The following is a 23,901-nucleotide window of genomic DNA, read 5'->3' on the forward strand; positions in this document are numbered from 1 at the left end:
CACAGCTGTCCATGGAGGTGCAGGTTAATTCTGTATCCAGGGCAGCTGTTTATCAGCTCCATCTGATACGCAGGCTGAGACCCTACCTGCCCGCGGACTGTCTCACCAGAGTGGTGCATGCTCTAGTTATCTCTCGCTTGGACTACTGCAATGCGCTCTATGTGGGGCTACCTTTGAAGGTGACCCAGAAACTACAATTAATCCAGAATGCGGCAGCTAGACTGGTGACTGGGAGCAGCCGCCGAGACCACATAACACCGGTCTTGAAAGACCTGCATTGGCTCCCAGTACGTTTCCGAGCACAATTCAAAGTGTTGGTGCTGACCTTTAAAGCCCTAAACGGCCTCGGTCCAGTATATCTGAAGGAGCGTCTCCATCGCTCTGCCCAGACACTGAGGTCCAGCGCCGAGGGCCTTCTGGCGGTTCCCTTGCTGCGAGAAGCCAAGTTACAGGGAACCAGGCAGAGGGCCTTCTTGGTAGTGGCACCCACCCTGTGGAATATGCCCTCCCACCAGATGTCAAAAAGAAAAACAATTACCAGACTTTTAGAGGACATCTGAAGGCAGCCCTGTTTAGGGAAGCTTTTAATCTTTAAGAAATTTGTGTATTTAAATATTTCTGTTGGAAGCCGCCCAGAGTGGCTGGGGAAACCCATCCAGATGGGCGGGGTATAAATAATAAATTATTATTATTATTATTATTATTATTATTATTATTATTATTATTATCATTAGAGTGGAGCCAAAGAACCACTAAAAAACCAAGGAGAGTCTTAAAACAGCAGAAACATAAAGAAGATTGATTTTGGAAAGGCTTGGGGGGGGGGAGAGAGAAAGGTCTTTGGCAAACGTCACAATGCTGAGTGGGTGCGCTTCTGAGCATGCACAGAGTAACCATAGGAAGTTCCCTGCATGTGGAGATCTAGAACGGCATGCCAGGAAGAAGCAACCTAGCCTACCCTCCCTCTCCCTGACATGCTAGGTTTCTAAGTGCAGGTATTTTCTTTTCTTGGTATGGAGGAGTTTTCCATTGTGTGAGCTCCTGTCTGGGGTCTGAAATGGCACGGTCCACAGACAGAGGCTTACCTCAGTGAAAACCAGGCCTCAGATACCAGTGAAAACCCATCCCCTTTAATCTTAAAATGGCTTTGCCCTCACCATTGAGAGGTAGTTATAGTCTCCTGCTTTCCGAAGTCCAAGCATCTTCTTCTGTTCTGGCGTCATTCCTTTCAGCATGCAGTAAAAGACATGGTAATTTCTCTCATCCTGGGCCTGAAAGAGAAACGGGGGGGGGGGGAGTAAAGCTCTATTATTATTATTATTATTATTATTATTATTATTATTATTATTATTATTTTCTACCCTGCCCATCTAGCTGGGTTGCCCAAGTCACTCTGGGCGGCTTCCAAGACATGAAAACATAATAAAACATCAAACATGACTTGATTCCTTTCCCTCAGCCTTTTCTTCTATTCCTTCACCTACTCCTCCTACCGCCCCTTCTTCCTCTTTCCTTACCCATCCTAATATTTCCTTATATTTCCTCCTAAATTTTTCAATTTCCTGGGAGCCTTTAATTGTGAACCTTCTCCCTTTGAAGTAAAATGTTATTCCATCCAATATTTCCCATCTGAAATTAATTTCATTTTTCCTCAGTACTCCCACAATCTCTCTATAATTGTCCCTTTTGTGAAGGATTCTATTCGGAATTTCTTTGTACACAATAATTTCTCTTCCATCTATCACTAATTTTTGTGTAAAGCTCTGACTCAGAATTAAATTTCTAACATCCATGGAATTAAACATTACAAGGCAGTCTCCAGGAAGTTTTTTTGCTTTCACTTTGGAGGACTTAACTCGAAGAAGAAGAGGTAGAGGTAGACATAGATGAGGATAAAGAAAACATCAAACATGAATAGTAACAATCTGATCCAATATAAAAGTCACAATAACTTTAAAATAAACAACTTCTATCAAACAAAGCAACATTCAACAATCCATCAGAATCTAATAGTAAACAGTAAAGTCAAACATCAGCAAATAATAATTAAACAGGCCACATCAGCCTTGAGTTCCAAGTCACTTGCGAATTTACAAATTTTTATATGTGTCAATGCGAATTAAAGTTAAGTTACTGTAGCTGTGGCATAAGGGATTTTATCAAGAGTGGGTTGTATTTGGTTTGTGCAATAGTCTGGAGGCAGAATTAAAGGGAATCAGACCTTGAAGTACAGCATGTGGGAAGCCACACAAAATTTATAATCGGCTATTCAGGTAGGTAGCCGTGTTGGTCTGACGCAGTCGAAATAAATAAAAAAATTGTCCAGTAGCCCCTTAGAGACCAACTAAGTTTGTTCTGGGTATAAGCTTTCATGTGCATCTGAAGAAGGTATCTTTCATGGTATCTGAAGAAGTGTGCATGCACACGAAAGCTTATACCCAGAACAAACTTAGCTGGGCTTGCCGATCAGAAGGTCGGTGGTTCGAATCCCCGCGACAAGGTGAGCTCCTGTTGCTCTGTCCCAGCTCCTGCCAACCTAGTAGTTTGAAAGCACACCATTGCAAGTAGATAAATAGGTACTGCTGTGGCGGGAAGGTAAATGGTGTTTCTGTGCGCTCTGGTTTCCGTCACGGTGTCCTGTTGCACCAGAAGCGGTTTAGTCCTGCTGGCCACATGACCTGGAAAGCTGTCTGTGGACAAACGCTGGCTCCCTCGGCCTGAAAGCGAGATGAGCGCCGCAATCCCATAGTCGCCTTTGGCTGGACGTAACTGTCCAGGGGTCCTTTACCTTTATCTTTTACCTGGCTAAACTTATCGAACTCTTTCCTACGTTTCTACGATGACTACATTTCCAGATGTGATACGCATAAGCTTGCCTTGCTAGGTGTTATGTATGGGCATAAACAGACGGGCGTGACATGCTTTGGGTTCCATCCTGAACCTAATGGAAACTTCAGAAGGACAAAGGGTAAGTCATACATGTGGAGGATGAATACCTAAGCCTCTGCCACCCAAAGACCCTCACCTGTCGGCAAACACGAGATTTCTCCAGCAGGTACTGCTCAATCTTCGCTCCTTCAATAGCACCCCGTTTGTTGAAATGGATGTCAATGTATTTACCAAATCGGCTGGAGTTGTCATTGCGAATCGTCTTTGCATTCCCAAAAGCTACAGGAGACAAAAAGAAAGGGAGGAAACAGTTGCGTCCCCAAGAGTTCTCTCCGACTTTTTCATAACCGGTTTTTAGTAGGGTTGTTGCCCGACTGAAGGAACCTTAATGCTGTTGTGATTTTAGGGGTGGGGGTATGGATCTGGAAGGGATTCAACTGCTGAATTAACGAGACAAGGGTCATAATAATCCGCTAAGTATGGGCTGTTAAGGTAACAAAGGAAGTGGCCTTGTGCCAGAGGGAAGATGGGCTGGGGCCTCCTCCCTCAACTGTGCGGTAGATAGAAAGACAAAAGGCAGAGCTGGAGGTCTCAGCTATTGAAGCTAGAACCAGGCAGCAGGCTGGGAAGCTGGGAGACAGAGCCATGCCTGATTTCTGCTTGAAGCCAAGGCTGCGGCAATGGGAACCGCCAGGTCCTCATGGGGTGACAATGCTGTGAGCCCCTCCATCGTAGGCTCAGGTTGTATATATGTGTAAATAAACCCTATACCCTAAATATACCACAGTCGCCAATGCCCCTCATTCCGTAGAAACTGAACCCTGGGGCAAGCGCCTGGAAACCCTGGAATCTTGCAGCGCCCGGTGATTGGCGTGTCAACAGTACGTTACAAAGAAGTATTCTTCTCCACGTTTACGAACTTGCCTTCTAGGATGGGATTGGCTTCCAGCACTTGCTGTTCAATCCAAGAGTGCTGCCCGCTGATGGCAGCCAGGAACTGCAGGATCAGTTTGGTGCTTTCTGTCTTCCCTGCGCCCGACTCACCGCTGTGACGATGACAACAACAAAATTGGGTGTAACCATACGGCCAAATCTCGTCAAGGCAAAGGACAGCAAAGCTTCTGTGGCCCCCAATGTCCTCACTTCTCCATGATCCCAGACCAGTGCCAGATTTATGTATAAGCTAAACAAGCTATAGCTTAGGGCCCCACTCTATTGAGGGCTCCCCAAAAAATTAAAGGGAAAAAAACACCTGCATGTACATTTCCAAAATATAAGATAAAAACAAATAAAATAAAACCTACATACAGTGTTTTGTGTTGTGTAGGCTCCTATGATGTAAGTCATGGGCCCTGCCTTCTAGCCTGCTCCCTAAAATATCGCTGGTTTGCTCCTTTCTATATATAGGGTACCTACATCATAGCTGCCAAGTTTTCCCTTTTCTCGCGAGGAAGCCTATTCAGCATAAGGGAAAATCCCTTAAAAAAGGGGATAACTTGGCAGCTATGACCTACATTCTGCATGGACTGGCTTTTGATACCTATTAGGTCCATAAATTACCATATAGCATAAATTCAACACAAAAAACAGCAACAATTTGTTGTTGACAAAGGACAGCTGGACATATGTCCCATTACATTCAGTAGTTTAGGGCAGGCATCCCCAAACTTCGGCCCTCCAGATGTTTGGGACTACAATTCCCATCTTCCCCAACACTGGTCCTGTTAGGTAGAGATCATGGGAGTTGTAGGCCAAAACATCTGGAGGGCCGCAGTTTGGGGGTGACTGGCTTAGGGCCTCATCAAACCTAAATCTGGCTCTGTCCCAGACACAGGGAGATGTCAAAGACAGCTTCTAGGAGCCACAGGGGAATTTAGTGTGAGCCTTCAGACCAGGCCCCTTGAAATATACTCGGAGTCGAGAGTGAATTTCATGCTCTTTATTCAGCTCTTAGTCATCAAGGAGAAGAAGAGAAGAATGCCCTTTCCCCAAAACCATCTGCTTATATACATTATTTACACAATGGGCTTTGCGTGATTCGCTACTTCAGGGCTACACCTGTGGGCCAATCAGTTTGTGGATTGACTTCTGCCAGCCGCCTGATTGGCTGCTCCTGCAGGCCAATCAGGTTGCGGATTCACTTCCACCTGGAGTTGGATTGGGTGGCTCCTGTGGACCAATCAGACTGCTGATTCTGGATCCTATTGTTCTATGATTCAGCTCAGTACATAACACCCCTAAAGGGAATTTTCTCCCGAAACAGCTCCCTGCTTTGCCAGGGCCAAGAGTCTGTTGCCAAAATCCCCAGTAAGTGTCTCCGCTAGCAAAGCTGGGGGGAAAGACCCTTGCCTTAATGTCAGTCCTGGGTAAAATGGACCTGCGGCTCAAACTCCTGACTAATAATAATAATAATAATTTTAAACAAATATTTATACCCCGCCCTCCCCAGTCAGAACCGGGCTCAGGGCGGCTCACACCAATAAAATTACAATAAAACATAAAAAGCAATTAAAATACAGATTAAAATACAGTATTAAAATTTAAAATGCAGCCTCATTTTGAGTAGTCAAATTCAAGCCATGAGGGAGGAAAAACGCAGGGGTCAGACTAAGTCCAACCCAAAGGCCAGGCGGAACAGCTCTCTTCTTGCAGGCCCTGCAGAAAGATGACAAATCTATAAGAAGCCACAGCTCCTTCAAAGCAAAGAGATGGAGTCCTTGACAGCCACATACCTGTGAAATTCATCCACCCACCTTATAATACAACACTGATCTTTGTTGTTCCTCTGCATGTTAAAGTAGCAGTTGTCTGCGATGGCGAAAATGTGGGGCGGCATCTCCCCAATCTTTTTGTTGGTGTAGAGGCGGATCTGTTCCGGTGAGTAGATTGGAAGCAGCTGGTAAGGGTTCACAGCCACCAAGATTGAGCCGGTGTAGGTCTGGAGAGAGGAAAGACTTGTTCACACAAGGATAAAAACATAAGAACAGCTCCGTTGGATAGGGGTGGATGAATCGGTCAATTTCAGTTTCTCTCTGCTTCTCGGTTTTTCAGCCATTAGATGAAATCCCCAGATTTCTGCAGCTGTTTGGTTGTTGTTGTTGTTTTTTAAAAAAAAAGCCCTCATGTGCCTGCATATTTATGTATGTGATTTTGCATTAAAACACACACACTTTTGCAAGTGACTTTCCCTAATAAAATGCATTTTATGTCTTACTGTCATTAATAATATGCAGTTTTATGCACGCTTTCTTCTAATATTCTTAATTTATTCAATGGTATAGAAATTAAATACAGTGGTGCCTCGCTAGACGAATTTAATTCGTTCCACGGGTCTTTTCTTATAACGAAAAATTCGTCTAGCGAATCCCATAGGAATGCATTGAATTTATTTATTTATGTTTTGCCCATAGGAACACATTAATTGAATTTCAATGCATTCCTATGGGGAACCGCGATTCGTTAGACGAATTTTTCATAAAACGAATTCGTCTAGCGAGGCAACCTCCGCTCGAAAAATCCTTCCGTTAAGCGGAAATTTCATTAAGCAGGGCATTCGTTAAGCGAGGCACCACTGTAATCTAACGAGTGTCCACTTTTTCATACACATTCTTTGGTTGCCTCAGTGTGCCCTAAATTACTGGAAGGAATAAATGGATCTTCACAGAAAACCAAACCTGTTACTATTGTTGATCAATGTTTATTGGGAGCACGTAAATAAAAGATCAAGGACTTAAATAGTCCAGGGGATTAGAATAGGTTCTACAAGCTAAGCAATGGAAAATTGCTTTGGAATCCATACAAAATGTTTCTTGAGATTTAAAATTGAGAATTGCTATTTTGAGTATCCTGGACTCCACAATGACTTTGCAGGAAGGCATTGTCTAATCCAGGCATCCCCAAACTGTGGCCCTCCAGATGTTTTGGCCTACAACTCCCATGATCCCTAGCTAACAGGACCAGTGGTCAGGGATGATGGGATCTGTAGTCCAAAACATCTGGAGGGCCGAAGTTTGGGGATGCCTGGTCTAATCCCTATAGATGCTGGAGGTGAAATGCTGGAAATTCCTCGCTGAGACGCATGATATGAGCACATTAGTGAGGAACAGAGGCCCCTCAAATTTTCTACGGTTAGCAGAAGGAACGAAACAACAAAATGACATCATTATTCAGTGCCGTTGTTTCTATGCATGCAAAAAAAAAAAATGGTGCCGTGCACAGGCAGTTAGGCAAAGCCTTTGGTGATGCTCATTTCACCAAAATGTGAATATTAAGAAACAAATCACTGCAACTCCCAATACTGGTCTTCTCCCTCGCTTAGACAGAGTTTGCTGCTAGTTCTTTGTAGTTAGCAAAGCCGCACAGCCGCATAGCAAGCCAGTGGAGGATGAGGTTTAAACAAATGAGTTTATAAAGCCAATGCAAACAAATGGAAGAACTCCACAGCGCTTAGTATCAATGAATGACCAAGCAGGTCACAATGAGATGACAAGGCGCTTTGGGGGGGGGTGGGGAGGCATGTGTGAAAATGGGATGGCTCAGCTGCTTGGCTAGTTAGACTTACCCTGCCGCCACAGTTGGTCTAAAATTTGAAAAACAGAGGCAGAGGGGAATACATGTTCTCGGTTATCAGCAGATCACAAAACTATTTGTCAAAGTCAAAGACATCCGAGGAAAGGAGGAGGAGGAGGGAAGAGGAAAAGGATGCCCTATGCTGTCCCACGGCTGAGCATGTAATTTTGTTAAGAGGCATAAACCACAAACTGAAACATACGATACAAGGGATCTCTGAGGGGACACCATTGGGATTATAACCTGCCCCATCAACCCCATTTGCCAGCTGCCAGGATCGGAAGCGGGCAAAGAATCAGGGGACATGGAGATGGCATCTTAGGTCAATGCCCCATCCAGGGAACTGGAAGAATATGGTGTCTAATGAGGTGCTGCGCCTAACCCTTTTAATTTTTATTATTTAAAAATAATAATCTACAAATGCAGTGCTTTCAAACAATAAGGCAGTTTGCTGGGAATAGGATTTATGCAAATATTAGACTTGATAGAACCTTTTTTGCTTGGTAAATTAACTTTTGGCTGGAAGAGGAAGGCCTTCAGCAGACACCAAAAAAGACAACAGAGCCAGTGCCTGCCTGATATTCATGGGGAAGAGAGTTCCAAAGGACGCGTGCCCAGCTTCTATACTGTGCTGAATAGGCTTCATGATAAGATGACAAGATGGTCTCCACTGGAATCCTTTGCTTGCAGAGCACAGTGGTCAGTTGGGTAAATAAGGGCCGAGTCAATCTTTTAGATGAAAAGGTAAGGTAGGTAGGTAAAACCATGGACGGTTAAGTCCAGTCAAAGGTGACTATGGGATTGCGGCACTCATCTCACTTTCAGGCCGAGGGAGCCGGCGTTTGTCCACAGACAGCTTTCTGGGTCATGTGGCCAGCGGGACTAAAACGCTTCTGGCGCAACGAAACACCGTGACAGAAACCAGAGTGCACAGAAACACCATTTACCTTCCCGCCACAGCGGTACCTATTTATCTACTTAGACTGGCGTGCTTTCAAACTGCTAGGTTGGCAGGAGCTGGGACAGAGCAACGGGAGCTCGCCCCGTAACCGGGATTCGAACCGCTGACCTTCAAATCAGCAAGCCCAAGAGGCTCAGTGGTTTAGACCACAGTGCCACCTGCGTCCAGTGACACAGGTCCCCAGGCTGTGTAGGGCTGCGTTCACCAAAAACAACCCCTTAAACATATCCCAAGAGCTGATTTTCTGCCATTGCAACGCCTCCAGCATTTGATGCTTGGCACTCTATAGATTTACCCCTTCATCAAACATCCTTCTGAACAGCTCCTTTGAGAGACAGCTGGACAGCTCCCCCCTCGAATGTGATGCTGGCGACCTGTCCATTGGGACTCATTGCTTAAGCAGCCCAGAGCGAATGAGTCTTGTGGGACGGGGGAGCGATTCAGTAAGAACCATCAAGGAGCCTAGGGTTGCTAATCTGATGAAAAATTCATAGCTGCTTCAGGGTTAACCTCCTAAGAGGAGACAGATATCCAGGACAGTGTTTCACGCACTTAATGAAAAGTTAATGCGCTGCACGGAGGCCGGAGTGCTCAGCTGCCTGTGGTCGCACCAAGATGTGACTCCCTCTCTTCTTCCTCCTCCTCCACCACCCCACACACAAATGCAAATTTAAATTCTAAGCAGAGGCAGGAATCAGCAGCGGAAGAGCATGGGGTTGTTTCTCACGCATACAAGATCCGTTGCGGTAGGGTATGGGGGGGGGAGAGGAAGGCTCTCTCACTCTCCCACCCCGGCCATGTGCTCTCAGCACATGGCCACCACCCCAGCTGCTTCCCCAAAGGCAGGCCCATGACTGTAGGCAGAGGTCGGCTGGCCATCTGTCATAGAAGCTTCCGTTGAGATTTCTGCATTGCAGGGGGCTGGAATAGATGGCCCCTGGTGTCCCTTCCAACTCTACAATTCAGTGGCTCCCTGAGAGCAGCGTCCTAGCCCTTTAGATCTTACACTGAGCCAATTTTATCCTACCATACAAGACTGTACGGTAGTGGCACCCGCCCTGTGGTACGGTTGTGGCGCCCATCAGATGTCAAAGAGATAAACAAGTGCCTAACATTTAGAAAACATCTGAAGGCAGCCCTGTTTAGGGAAGTTTTTAATGTGTGACATTTTAATGTATTTTAATCTTTGTTGGAAACCTAGCCAAATGGGTGGGGTACAAAATTATTATTATTATTATTATTATTATTATTATTATTATTATTATTATTATTATTACAGTGGCACCTCGGTTTATGAACACAATTGGTTCCGGAAGTCTGTTCATAAACTGAAGCGTTTATAAACTGAAGCGAACTTTCCCATTGAAAGTAATGGAAAGTGGATGAATCTGTTCCAGACGTTCCACGGAGTACTTAAACTGAAGCGTTCATAAACTGAAGCGAACTTTCCCATTGAAAGTAATGGAAAGTGGATTAATCCATTCCAGACGGGTCCGCGGAGTACTCAACCTGAAGCGTACTTAACCCGAAGCATGGGTGTAATTGGTTCCGGAAGTCTGTTCATAAACTGAAGCGAACTTTCCCGTTGAAAGTAATGGAAAGTGAATTAATCCGTTCCAGGTGGGTCCACAGCGTTCGTAAACCGAAAATTCGTAAACCGAGGTGTTCATAAACCGAGCTTCCACTGTATCATGTAAAGCACTAAGTGGGCCTATTGGTCTATGGAATATGCACAGTCCATCTTAAATGGGGACACTTTATTTAAAGGTTGGCCCGTGTTAGGGCCTTTTTGTGGGATGTATCATCACCTATAAAAGGGCTAGTCATGCAGCCACCATCCTCTTTTTGCCTTTTTTGCTCTTTTGCTGTCTGCTGGCTCTTAGCCAGCAGCACATGGCTCATCCTTACAGAGGATGGAAGCCACAAGGTAGAAAGTCTAAGGCTTGGCTCAGACTTCTTTTCTCTACAAACATAAAGATAAAGCCTGCCTTCAGAATACTACTGTGGACTGTAAGCAAACTTTACTCTTACCCTGTTTCTCATATTTTAAGACATACCCATAAAATAAGCCATAGCAGGATTTTTAAGCATTCAAGGAATATAAGCCATACCCCGAAAATAAGACATAGTGATAGGTGCAGCAGCAATGCCGGCCGCGGCAGGAGGAGGAGGAAAAAAATAAGACATCCCTTGAAAATAAGCCATAGTGTGTTTTTTTGAGGAAAAAATAAATATAAGACATGTCTTATAATATGAGAAACACGGTACTTTCAATCAAGATTTTCGTGTTGTTATTATTATAAGAGGGAAATAAAAGGGGAATTCTTTAGAATGCTTTTTGAAATGGTGGGGGTGAGGATTGTTATTGATGAGTTTTCCACCCTGGGCTCCTTTTGGGAGGAAGGGTGGGATGATATAAACGGAACAAATAAATAAATAAATTATTATTATTATTATTATTATTATTATTATTATTATTATTAGTTATTTCCTGCAAATAAAGTTGGATTAAGAGGGGATGAGCCTGGGCAGAGACAGGGAGCAAGAGACAGGCATGGCCTCCTGCGATACTCACATAGATCAGGTGTTCCCGGTAGCGGATGAGCAGGTTGCGGAGGATGCCTGCCTCGTTCAGGTCTCCCAGACGGATCATGTCCTCCACCCCGTGGATAGAGGTGGGGTGCATAGGTTTGATGTGGGTGGCATTCTGGGGGGATATCCAGTGCTCCTGCAAAAGGGCAGGGGGAGAGCAGAGTGTGCCGGAGGTTAGAAAGAGACAAGAAAAAGCAGACAGCATGATCAGGTGTAACAGCATCTGCAGAGGATCAGTTAGATCACGCAAGCCGAGTCCAGGGAGGAATGCCCTGGTGATGCTTTACTGAGCAAAGTGAACAAAAACAGCGTATAATTCGAGGAGGAAGGGTTTTTTTACTAAACAAGCGGAGGAGAAGCTTCTTCGGAACTGCACAGCCAACTGGAGCACTTGCTACCTCAGTAATCTTCATGCCTGGTTGGTAAGCAACATTTCTAACACACACAGAGAGAGACAGCACTGGGTAGTTGACTGAGAACAGAATTAACCCCTAAGTTACAAACTGAATGATCCCTGCTGTTGCACTTCCAACAGGACAATTAAAGATGGCAGGGAAGCGATTTGCAAGTGGATTTAATAAAATAATATTTGCTGAACATCCGGTTCTGCCGAGTCGCGAATGGAGTCTGCTTAAGCACTCATGTTCCTCAATACGAAATGGAGATCTCTCGCGGCAGAGCAAGACCTAGGAGGAAGACACAGCCAGAATAAGACCGTCGATTTCCATTTCCATCTTACATACATTTCCTTCATCGTCTAGAACCTGGATCTGCCCAGAATCACACAGCTTGACCACTGCTCCGATGGGAACATCGAATTCCCGCCCGGTCTTCAGGTCCATCCATACATAATCTCCCTGGAAGGAAACACAAGGAGTAATTTAATTAATGAGGTTATTATTGAGGCTCCCAGTACGTTTCCAAGCACAATTCAAAGTGTTGGTACTGACCTTTAAAGCCCTAAACGGTCTCGGTCCTGTATACCTGAAGGAGCGTCTCCACCCCCATCGTTTACCCCGAACACTGAGATCCAGCTCCGAGGGCCTTCTGGCGGTTCCCTCATTGTGAGAAGTGAGGTTACAGGGAGCCAGGCAGAGGGCCTTCTCGGTAGTGGCACCCGCCCTGTGGAACGCCCTCCCAGCAGATGTCAAAGAGAAAAACAACTATTTTACTTGTAGAAGACAACTGTTTAGGGAAGTTTTTAATGTTTGGTGCTGTACTGTTTTTCATATTCGGTTGGAAGCTGCCCAGAGTAGCTGGGGAAACCCAGCCAGATGGGCGGGGTAGAAATAATTTATTATTATTATTATTATTATTATTATTATTATTATTATTATTATTATTATTGATGGAAAACAAGCAAAGGAGAGCAGGATTGAAGGTGAAGCGGTAATAACTTTAATAATAATAATAATAATAATAATAGGAGCTTAAGCTGACAGAATATGCTCAGCTTGCAGATTTAACATAACATAGAGAACAAGAAGAACATATGTTTGGAGAAGATTGGAAAACGTTTGTTGAATATATGGGAAATAACTGTGTGCAGCTGAAAACGCTGGCAGCATTAAGATAAATTCAACAGTGCAAATAATTTTTGTAAAATATGCAGGGATTTATGATATGTAAAATGAGCCATGGAAAGAGAAGAAGGGAAGTAATTGATATTTTAAGGTTGTAAAAGTGAGTATTTTAAATTGTAAAAGAAAATATAATAATAATAATAATAATAATAATAATAATAATAATAATAGGTGAGTCTTTAGCATATGACAAAAGCTGTACAATGAAGGCACCAGGCATGGTCAGAAGAGAGATATCAAACACACATTTCTCCTGCTACCTTTGCGATACATGAACTCTCCACATACCTAGAATTTCAAGAAGGAGATGTACGAGTTTGACCTTTGTACACTAAACAAGAATTGCAAAGAGGCACTGTTTCCGGCTTACTGGAAAGCTAACAAAGCAATTGCTAGCAAATCCAAAAAAAAAAAAATTGCTGGATTTTTTCTTGTCTTTTTTCGAATTTATTGTGTCTCTGGTTTATAATCTGAAATAAAAATGCTCTTTCCATCCAGGTTGAGGCAGCGCTATTGAAGGGGCTCTGTGCTGGATGTTTGAGAGTTAAAGCTGAATTAAAATTGTAATTTACAGTTTTGAAATACATTTGTTCTATGGCTTCAGATTATGAGATTACTTTATATGACTCTGTAACAACAACAACAACAACAACAACAACAACAACAACAACAACAACAACAACGGCACTAGATTCGAAATGAACACACTAAATGTTACATCTCTATTGTCTTTTCAGGAACAAGCTGAAAAGTGGAAGCCTGCTTTTAACAATCCGAATCTGTATCTGCAGTGGATTTGAAATTGTGGCATAGTGCTGGTCTAAGACTTGGGGGTAAAGGTAAAGGGACCCCTGACCATTAGGTCCAGTCGTGACCGACTCTGGGGTTGCGCGCTCATCTCGCATTATTGGCCAAGGGAGCCGGCGTATAGCTTCCAGGTCATGTGGCCAGCATGACAAAGCCACTTCTGGCGAACCAGAGCAGCACACGGAAACGCCGTTTACCTTCCCGCTGTAACGGTTCCTATTTATCTACTTGCACTTGGATGTGCTTTCGAACTGCTAGGTTGGCAGGAGCTGGGACTGAGCAACGGGAGCTCACCCCATCACAGGGATTCGAACCGCCGACCTTCTGATCAGCAAGCCCTAGGCTCAGTGGTTTAGCCCACAGCGCCACCTGGGTCCCAAGACTTGGAGGAGCAGGGTTTAAATCCCCACTCAGTCATAAAGCTGATGGACTTAGGGTCTACCCTACCTCACAGGGATGTTGTGAGGATTGAATAGGAAAGGGGAAAACCAGGTATGATGCTTCCTTGAGCTTCTTGGAGGAAAGGTGGTTTAGGAATCTAATGAAGGAAAGAAATCAAATTTCTTGTTCAGTTTATATCCTGCTCATCCTCCGGAAGGTGCCCAGGGTGGCAACACACATAAAATATAAAGCAATTAGAGCATCTAAAAAACAATTCCAATGCAGATGCAGACCAGAAAAGATCACACATGAAATATGCCATCAAATGCCAACAGTGCCATCAAATGCCAACAGATCTCTATATGGGACAAACCCTATGCCAAAGGATAAATGGACATAAATCTGACACCAGGAATCACAAGACAGAGAAGCCAGTAGGAGAATAATAATAATAATAATAATAATAATTTATTATTTGTACCCCATCCATCTGGCTGGGTTTTCCCAGCCACTCTGGGCGGCTTCCAACAAAGATTAAAATATAATAATTCATCAGATATAAAAAAACTTCCCTAAACAGGGCTGCCTTCAGATATTTTCTAAATGTCAGGTGACATCTGATGGGAGGGCATTCCACAGGGAGGGCGCCACTACCAAGAAGGCCCTCTGCCTGGTTCCCTGTAACTTTGCTTCTCGCAGTGAGGGAACCGCCAGAAGGCCTTCAGTCTCCCAGGACATTAAATACAAGATCTCAAAGCAGCTGTCTTATTACAGAAGAATTTTAGGAATAGACTTGAAAGAAAAGTTGCTGAATTACAACTTATTACTAAACTGAAATGGGATGCGGGTGGCGCTGTGGTCTAAACTACAAGAGCCTAGGGCTTGCCGATCAGAAGGTCAGCGGTTCAAATCCCCGTGATGGGGTGAGCTCCTGTTGCTCGGTCCCTATTCCTGCCAACCTAGCAGTTCAAAAGCACATCAAAGTGCAAGTAGATAAACAGGTACCGCTTCAGCGGGAAGCTAAACGGCGTTTCCGTGCGCTGCTCTGGTTCGCCAGAAGCGGCTTAGTCATGCTGGCCACATGACCTGGAAGCTGTACGCTGGCTCCCTCGGCCAGTAAAGCGAGATGAGCGCCGCAACCCCAGAGTCGTCTGCGACTGGACCTAATGGTCAGGGGTTCCTTCACCTTACTAAACTGAAAACTATGGAGAGACCTGGTCTGAATAGAGATATTGGATTCTTGTCTCATTACACATGCTAAAGCTATTTTTGGTCATCTGTTTCAGTGTATCTGAAGAAGTGTGCATGCACACAAAAGCTTATACCCAGAACAAACTTAGTTGGTCTCTAAGGTGCTACTGGACAATAAAAAATATATTTTTGACATGAAACGTGTGTTTTACTTGTTTTTAATGTTGAGGTATTTACTGTCAAATCACCTCAAGATGTTTTCTAGGAAGCGACTCGTATAGGGCATTAAATACATTAATAAATTAATAATATATAGATATAGCTCTTCCTGCAAAAATTAATTGCAATCAGAGGGTGCTCCTGTCACTCAGGGGGAATCTTCTGTTGGTGCCATGCCAAAGGTCCTCCCTCAAATCTAAAACTTTTTTATCAGTTCTGAATTGGTTTCTTCCCCACTATCTGCAGTCTTTTCTGTGCCAATCCCTTCTTATCTGTCACCAGAGGTCAAAAGAGCAGCCCGGTCCTGTCCTTGTCCCATGACTCTCTACTCAGCAAGGAGCGTGTGGAACCAAAGGAGAGATCACGTCCTCACGTCCTCTCTAGAGGGTTTGAAAAGGAGAACCGGCTGGATGGGCAGAGAGAGTGAAGCTGATCTCGGAAAAGGGAAGGACACAGCAAATAAGGGCCTGGCGACTTCTGTTTCAGTGTATCTGAGGTATCTGAAGAAGTGTGCATGCACACAAAAGCTCATACCAATGACAAACTTAATTGGTCTCTAAGGTGCTACTGGAAGGAACTTTTTTTATTTTGTTTCGACTACGGCAGACCAACACGGCTACCTACCTGTAGCAAAAAGGATGGAGGGGGATTAAGGGAGGTCTAAGCCCCCCACACCTTCCAGGTCCACTCTAGGCCCCGCCCTCCGGTACCAAGAGCTCCGCCTCCCAGACCCCACCCAGATTGTTTATTTCTTTAGGTGGTTTAGACACTAATCCACAAAGAAAATCTCTAAAAGGTTTGCAACATCCCTTTAAAAAACGCTTTTTTAAAAAAAATGTGCGTCATATTTTAGCGCAGGACTGCCAAAAATTGTTGTTACTGTTTTTTATTGCTGTTATTAGAATTTATCACTCCACCATCACCCCAAGGTGTCAGTTAAAACACAATATTAAAAGCAGTGCTTAAAATTTCAGAAATAAGACAAAATCAAAGTCTCAAGTGCCAAAATCCAGGGTAAAGGGGTGTGTTATCGATGATGATGAGAAGAAGAAGAAGAAGAAGAAGAAGAAGAAGAAGAAGAAGAAGAAGAAGAAGAAGAAGAAGAAGAAGAAGAAGAAGAAGAAGAAGAAGAGGAGGAGTTTGGATTTGATATCCCGCTTTATCACTACCCGAAGGAGTCTCAAAGCGGCTGACATTCTCCTTTCCCTTCCTCCCCCACAACCAACACTCTGTGAGGTGAGTGAGGCTGAGGGACTTCAGAGAAGTGTGACTAGCCCATAGCTGCCAAGTTTTCCCTTTTCTCGCGAGGAAGCCTATTCAGCATAAGGGAAAATCCCTTTAAAAAAGGGATAACTTGGCAGCTATGGACTAGCCCAAGGTCACCCAGCAGCTGCATGTGGAGTAACAGAGATGCGAACCCGGTTCCCCAGATTACGAGTCCACTACTCTTAACCACTACACCACACTGGCTCTCCAGAGAGAATATATCCTCTTGAAAATTAGCATAAACTGGAAGAACTAACACGGGACAGGGCATAAGAGATCTAAAACGCAAGCAGCCTCACCTACCAAATATACAAGCATGCATTGTTATAAATAGAAATAAACACCAGCAACTGTCACTTCTGCTTCCGCTCTCTCCCCAACATGTTCCAAGAACTGGTGGTGCTAGGTGAGAGGAGAAGGAATAAAGGATATGAAACTGAAACCATAGCTGCATGTTAGCCATGCATGGGCCTATGGTTTGTGGATAAGGGGGAGCAAGGCCAAGGAACTAGCTCTGCCCTTGATGGAATTGTATGCGCCATGGGCCCTGAGCCCTGACGCATACGTCTTGAGCATGGATGTCCGCAAAGGAGCACCTGTGGTGGAGTACAGTCATACCTCAGGATACGTCCACTTTATGTTGCGTCTTTTCAGGTTACGAACACGCTGAACACGGAAGTCCCGGAACGGGTTACTTCCGGGTTCGGTGCGTCCGTGACCTGCGCACATGCGCAGAAGCGCCAAATCATGCTTTGCGCAGAAGCGTCGCATTGCATCACGCACGTGCGCAGATGCGGCACTTCATGTTGTGGCCCTTTCATGTTGTGAACGGGCTGCCGGAACGGATCCCATTCGCAGCATGAGGTACCACTGTAGTTGAATTGACAGTGGTACTGCATGAAGTTTGGAGCTCCACCCATGGCCAGCCCCACTCCTTCCTCCCATAGTCACTTGCTGGGCCTGCATCCGAATAATGCACAGACTGGGTTGCATTCAAGAGGAGGTGGGATTGAGGTGTGGGCTCCTACCCAAGCAACCTAAGAAAAAGGTAATTGACAGGATCGAGACAGAAGAACATCACACCAAGAAAGTGGAGTCTGCTCTTTGTTAGCAAAAACAGGACCTGCAATGCCTTCTTACATCCCTAGATGCGGGTCCCCCATGGCTTGCCCTCTGTGAGGATGAGCTCGCAATCAATCACACAGAGTAAGTGAAGCTGGCTCTTTATTAGAAACTACAGGATCTGCTCAGGAGCGTCAGGCCTCATGAGCACAGGCAACTCATCTCCATAAGATCTTGCCCCCTCAGTTGCTGAGACTGAAGGTGCCTGCCACCCCACAGCTGCCGATGTCGCCTCCTCTCAAGGGTCCCCCCCAAGCAATCTGAGACTGCGCCTGAGTGAAACTAACCTCTCCTCCGCCCTTTTCATGCCTCTCCTGGTTCTGGGAGACCAGGGAGGCGCAGAGCTTGACTCTTCACCAGCCTGATTCTTCACTGCCTCTTGGCCCCCCTCCTCTCCTGTTTCTGGACTCTCCTGTTTCTCTCTGTGAAAGATTCTCCTGGCTCACGAAACCCTGTTACCTCTTCATCTTCCGACACCTCCTCCCCCCCAGTCTTCTCCCTCTTCTCCCTCTGACCACTCATAGTTGTCCCACCATCAATCCCCAGGCTCTGAGCCTTCTTGGATTCAAACTACAAGAAAGAAGATTCCACCTAAACATTAGGAAGAACTTCCTGACAGTAAGAGCTGTTCGGCAGTGGAATTTGCTACCAAGGAGTGTGGTGGAGTCTCCTTCTTTGGAGGTCTTTAAGCAGAGGCTTGACAGCCATATGTCAAGAATGCTTTGATGGTGTTTCCTGCTTGGCAGGGGGTTGGACTGGATGGCCCTTGTGGTCTCTTCCAACTCTATGATTCTATGATTCTTCCCTTGGGGGTTCCCCAGCTGGTGCCTCCCACCATTCCTCTGCGTCCAACCAGCCCATGACAGTAATATGGACATGTTACCAAAGTAAATCACTGTATTGCCAAAGCCCAGAGGGATATGAAAATCACCGGAATGCCTTTTATGGAAATGTAGGAGCTAGTAAGACTATTTGCCTCTATAGCCCAGTGTGGGATGCGGGTGGTGCTGTGGTCTAAACCACTGAGCCTCTTGGGCTTGCCGATCAGAAGGTTGGTGGTTCAAATCCCCACAACGGGGTGAGCTCCCATTGGCTATCCCAAGAGTTGGCAACCTTTGGGGAATACCAGTACCCCTTTTAACCATGTTGTGATGACGCTCACAGCGCTTTTCATCAATTTGTGAATACTAGCACTTTGGTTTTTAATCCTAAAAAGCACTAACAATAACAGCAACATTTACATAAAACCATAGCGAAACGGCAACCTTCCAAAACAATTAGCCGACACAAGGAGAAGTCAACCATCAAGCACTTGCTTAAAAAGAGCTATCGTGGAAGGCCTTTGAAATCCTGAGAGGGCCCAAGCAGACCTCTAAAGGGAAGGTGTTTCAGAACTAGGTGCCACTGCCACAGCCGAAGAATGAATGAAGCATACAATGGAAAGCTCCCCCCCCCCGCTCTGCCCCCTCGCCACTGGCCTGTGCCAGCCCACCCACCAAGGTCCCCCCCAACAGGAAGAAGTTTTTGCCAGCCCTGCCCCAAACTGCTGTGCTCCCTCCTCCCCAAACAACTGCCCTGGGATTTAGGACTCTAAAATCTGCCAGGCGCATCTTTCCAAGGTGGTCAGGAAATCAGGACACAACAAAGGTCCACTTTGGGGAGCCTTCTACGGAGACCCGGAAGCTGCAGTTAGTGCAGAATGCTGCAGCACGATTGCTGACACGGGTGAGCAGTATACCCACCAGTGCTCAGAGATCTGCACTGGTCGTCGATTTGCTACCTGGTGAAGTCCAAGGCTATTAGTATTTAACAACCTGGGACCCGTTTGCCTATGAGATCACCTTTCCCCTATATGCGCCCACTCAGTAGCTGTGATTGGCAGAACTGGCAGTATTACATGTGCCACGTAACACCCATTCCACATTTATAAGCAATCAGTCTTGTACCGTGGGCAACACACCTTTGGAACTCCCTGCCTATTGACCCCAAGCAGGCGCCATAAATGTACGCTTTTCAATGCCTGCTAAAATCATTTTTGCTCTGGTAAGCCAGACGCTTGGAAAGCTGGCGTGAGTTTTAATTTAAGCCCATTGTTACTTTAGCTTTTCTTAAGTCTTAAACTATGGTTAGCGATAATTTCATTGCTTGGTGAACCGCTTCTGAGGTCTTTTGACAATCGAGCGGCGTATAAGTTTTATGAAATAGATAAGCAAGATTGCAGCCTGCAAGAGCCGGTGTGAGTCTCTCTTACCGATAGGAGCGTAGTGGCTTTCAGAACTTGGTTGACATTACGGATGAGGGCCCACTTTTTCTGGTCCCTCTCGTGGACAGCCGGGTTGCTGTAGCCTGGGAACATGGTGGATTCAGCCTTGCTGGCATTCCACGGAGGTTGCTCTTAATTCTCTCTCTTTCTCTCTCTTTCCTTTCTTTGAGCCTTAGACGAATTCCTTCATCTGGAGAAGCAGCAACATAGTTCTCTGGGATAGCAACTCCTATTCCCCCCCCCCCCCGTCTGTGAGGTTCCGGCTTACTCTTTTCAAGTCACAAGCCGGCTCCTTGCTGGGACATACTCCTCAGATGAGATCCTGAACACATTCTTTGTTGTTTGAATGGCATTTCTCCAAATCCACTGCGGTTTCAGCACTGTCTTCGCCTCCGAGGGAAATCCGCACTGGATCCCAGGCTCCAGCTCTGGAAGAGGCTAGAAATTCATATCTGAGGGAGGTGGGTGTAAAAAAAAAGGAAAAGGGGCTCTTCTCTTCCGGAGCTCCCAGCTCCCCTTATTCCAAGAAGAGGCTCCACGGACCTTCGTGCCTTTCAACAGCTCTCTCGGGTACTTATTAATCCACAGATGTAAGTCGGTTCCCCCGTGTAACACATGGCTTTTAATTAACCTAATACCTCCGAGCGCCAAGTTAACCAAAGCGCAAATGGGAACTCAAAACCAAAGGCCATCTGCGGACGCCTTAAACCCCGTCGCCGGGCTGCGGAGCCATGGCAACGGAATTTTAAATAATTGAGCGTGAGGCATCCTGAACAGTTAATACCTACTAAGTGGATGGAGTTGCAGGATAGACCCTAGGAGGGAGACGGCACGTGATGGTGACTTCATAAAATGCCTGATGATTGGCAGAGCAATATTATGCATGTTCACTCAGAAATAAGTCCCGGAGGTATCTGCTTCCGGATAAGCATGGATAACAGGTGTAGGGGAGAATGACGCCCTAAAAAGCCAATGTGGCCCTCCAGGCTTCTCTATGTGGCCCTTTGAACTCTCCTCTGGCTACGCCACCTCCCCCCTAAAAACATTCCTCAACATTCCTGCTTTAGACCTCGAGTGTTGCTGCCTGGCTAGAAAGTGTATCATATATTATTATTATTATTACAGTGGTACCTTGGTTCTCAATCCGTTCCAGAAGTCCGTTCCAAAATCAAAGCGTTCCAAAACCAAGGCGCGCTTTCCCATAGAAAGTAATGCAAAATGGATTAATCTGTTCCAGACTTTTAAAAACAACCCCTAAAACAGCAATTTAACATGGATTTTACTATCTAACGAGATCATTGATCCATAAAATAAAAGCAATAATCAATGTACAGTGCTACCTCCGGTTATGAACGGGATCCATTCTGGAGGCCCGGCCGTATCCTGAAAATTTTGTAACTGAAGGACCACCTCTGCGCATGTGCAAAGCGCACGAGTTGCAAACCCACTTCCGGGCTTGCCGCGTTCGCAACCCGAAAATTACGTTACCCGAAGGTAACGTAACCCGAGGGTCCACTGTACTGTACTGCACTATAAAATAAATAAAACAGTACTGTAGATGATAAAAATTATTTCTTTTTCTTACCTGCACTGATGATAGTCATTGTTTGGATGGGGGGGGGGGCTTTTATCCATTTCTGCAGTCACACAATCAATCCATCAGTAGCTGAACTGGGTTCCACACAGCCACAAAAAACAAATCAACCGAAAAAAGCCCCAAAAATAAAAATGCAAAATAAATAGAAAAAACAAAAGCGCTAAACTTAATCCGTTCCAGAAGTCCATTTGACTTCTGAAATGTTCGAAAACCAAGGCGCAGCTTCTGATTGATTTCAGGTGTCCCGGAAACAGTAGCTGAAAGCCGCATCAGACGTTTGGCTTCCAAAAATTGTTCAAAAACCGGAACACTTACTCCCGGGTTTTTGGCGTTTGAGAACCAAGGCGTTTGAATACCAAGGCGTTTGAGAACCAAGGTACCACTGTATTATTATTATTATTATTATTATTATTATTATTATTATTATTATGGCCCTCTGCCTGGTTCCCTGTAACTTCACTTCTCGCAGTGAGGAAACTGCCAGAAGACCCTCGGAGCTGGACCTCAATGTGGGGCTGGGCGATGGGGGTGGAGACGCTCCTTTGGGTATATGGGGCCGAGGTTGTTTCGGATTTTAAAGGTCAGCACCAACACTTTGAAGTGTGCTCAGAAATGTACTCAGACCCAGTGAAGATCCTTTAGGACTGGTGTTATATGGTCCTGGCGGCTGCTCTTAGTCACCAGTCTAGCTGCCGCATTTTGAATTAGTTGTGCTTTCCGAGTCCCCATCAAAGGTAGCCCCACGTAGAGCGCATTGCAGTAGTGCAAGTGGGAGACAACCAGGGCATGTTCTACTCTGGTGAGACAGTCTGCAGGCAGACACACAAACACACCCAGAGAATCATAGAATTGTAGATTTGCAAGGGACCCTGACAACCATCTAGTCCAGATGTATCAAGCTGTCCTATATGGGGATTGAACCTGCAACCTTTGTGTTCTCAACACCATGCTCTAACCAACTGAGCTATGCACACACATATATGTTCCCTCCTCCTCCTCCTCCACCTCCACCTCTTTCTTCTGTATTCAATTTATATACTGGCCTTCATCAAGAGATCTCAGGGCGGTGTAGATGACATTAAAAACATATTTTAGAGAGTGTAATACTGTACTATAATGAAAGCAAAAAACAAAGTGATAGAAACTTGGGGCCGGTTTACCTGCAAGATGGTCTTCCCCCATATATGCCAACTCGACTGCTTTGATTTGCAGAACTGGCGCTGTTAAAGATGCCACATAACCCTCATCCCACAGATGTAAGAAATCTATCTTATAGTGTTGGAGCACCCACACTTTGGAAATCTCCCTGTCGTACCTTGGAAGCCAAATGCCTCGCCAGTCAAACGTTTCGGCTCCCAAACGGCCCAAACACGGAAGTGATTGTTCCGGTTTGTGAAGGTTCTTTGGAACCCGAATGTCCGACGCGGCTTCCGATTGGCTGCAGGAGCTTCCTGCAGCCAATTGGAAGCTGGGCCTTGGTTTCCAAATGTTTTGGAAGTTGAACAGACTTCCGGAACAGATTCCCTTTGACTTCTGAGGTACCATTGTACTCTTTTCGGTGCCTGCTAAAAGCTTTTTCATTTAGACAAGCCTATCTAGAAATGTTTTTGAATTATGGTGCTGGAGGAGACTCTTGAGAGTCCCATGGACGGCAAGATGATCAAACCTCTCCATTCTGAAGGAAATCAGCCCTGAGTGCTCACTGGAAGGACAGATCCTGAAGCTGAGGCTCCAATACTTTGGCCACCTCATGAGAAGAGAAGACTCCCTGGAAAAGACCCTGATGTTGGGAAAGATTGAGGGCACTAGGAGAAGGGGACGGCAGAGGATGAGATGGTTGGACAGTGTTCTCGAACAGGGCCGGCCCTACGTGCAGGCTGGGTGGCGCAGAGCAGCACGGCGCCGGCCCGCCAGGAGGGCGCCGCGAGCTGCGCCCGCCCGCTGGCCGGCCGGTCCGCCAGTCCACCGCGCAGCTGCGTCCACCTGCCCACCGCGCTGGGAAACGGGGAGGGAGTGCACTGGAGAGATCCGGCTCACCACGGCGCCAGGGGCGCTTAAGACGGTCCTGTTCTCGAAGCTACGAACATGAGTTTGACCAAACTGCGGGAGGCAGTGGAAGACAGGAGTGCCTGGTGTGCTCTGGTCCATGGGGTCACGAAGAGTCGGACACGACTAAACGACTAAAGAACAACAACAATCTAGAAATGTGGTATATTGACACATGTCTTAATCTGTTCTTTGTTTATTACTGTCATGTGTATGTATATTGGGTAAAACTCCAAACAAAAATGAATGTATTAGCGGAAATGTGGAGAACGGAACTTAAGAGAAGGGAAATGAGAAACTGAAACTGAAATTGAGATGGGTGGAATGTCAAAGGTTGCAGAAGTAGCATATTTTGTGTGAAGGGTAGACTCCTGTGAGACTTGGAAGTTTTGCCTTTCTGTATCAGGAGCGATTA

General features: G+C 45.6%; 1 protein-coding gene across 1 annotated transcript in view; it reads right to left on the minus strand.

The window, feature by feature from the left end:
* MYO7A (myosin VIIA) overlaps positions 1 to 23,901 on the minus strand; it is a 159,395-nt gene that overhangs the window by 100,443 nt on the left and 35,051 nt on the right. Inside the window, exons 3-8 of the mRNA XM_060273921.1 lie at positions 11,755 to 11,868; positions 10,995 to 11,147; positions 5,643 to 5,827; positions 3,814 to 3,935; positions 3,026 to 3,168; positions 1,158 to 1,271 (exon numbers count right to left, since the gene is read on the minus strand). Coding sequence (XP_060129904.1) covers positions 1,158 to 1,271; positions 3,026 to 3,168; positions 3,814 to 3,935; positions 5,643 to 5,827; positions 10,995 to 11,147; positions 11,755 to 11,868 — 831 coding nt within the window. The remainder of the gene's footprint in view (positions 1 to 1,157; positions 1,272 to 3,025; positions 3,169 to 3,813; positions 3,936 to 5,642; positions 5,828 to 10,994; positions 11,148 to 11,754; positions 11,869 to 23,901) is intronic.

Source organism: Zootoca vivipara, chromosome 4, assembly GCF_963506605.1.
Source record: "Zootoca vivipara chromosome 4, rZooViv1.1, whole genome shotgun sequence".
NCBI classification, from domain to species: domain Eukaryota; kingdom Metazoa; phylum Chordata; class Lepidosauria; order Squamata; family Lacertidae; genus Zootoca; species Zootoca vivipara.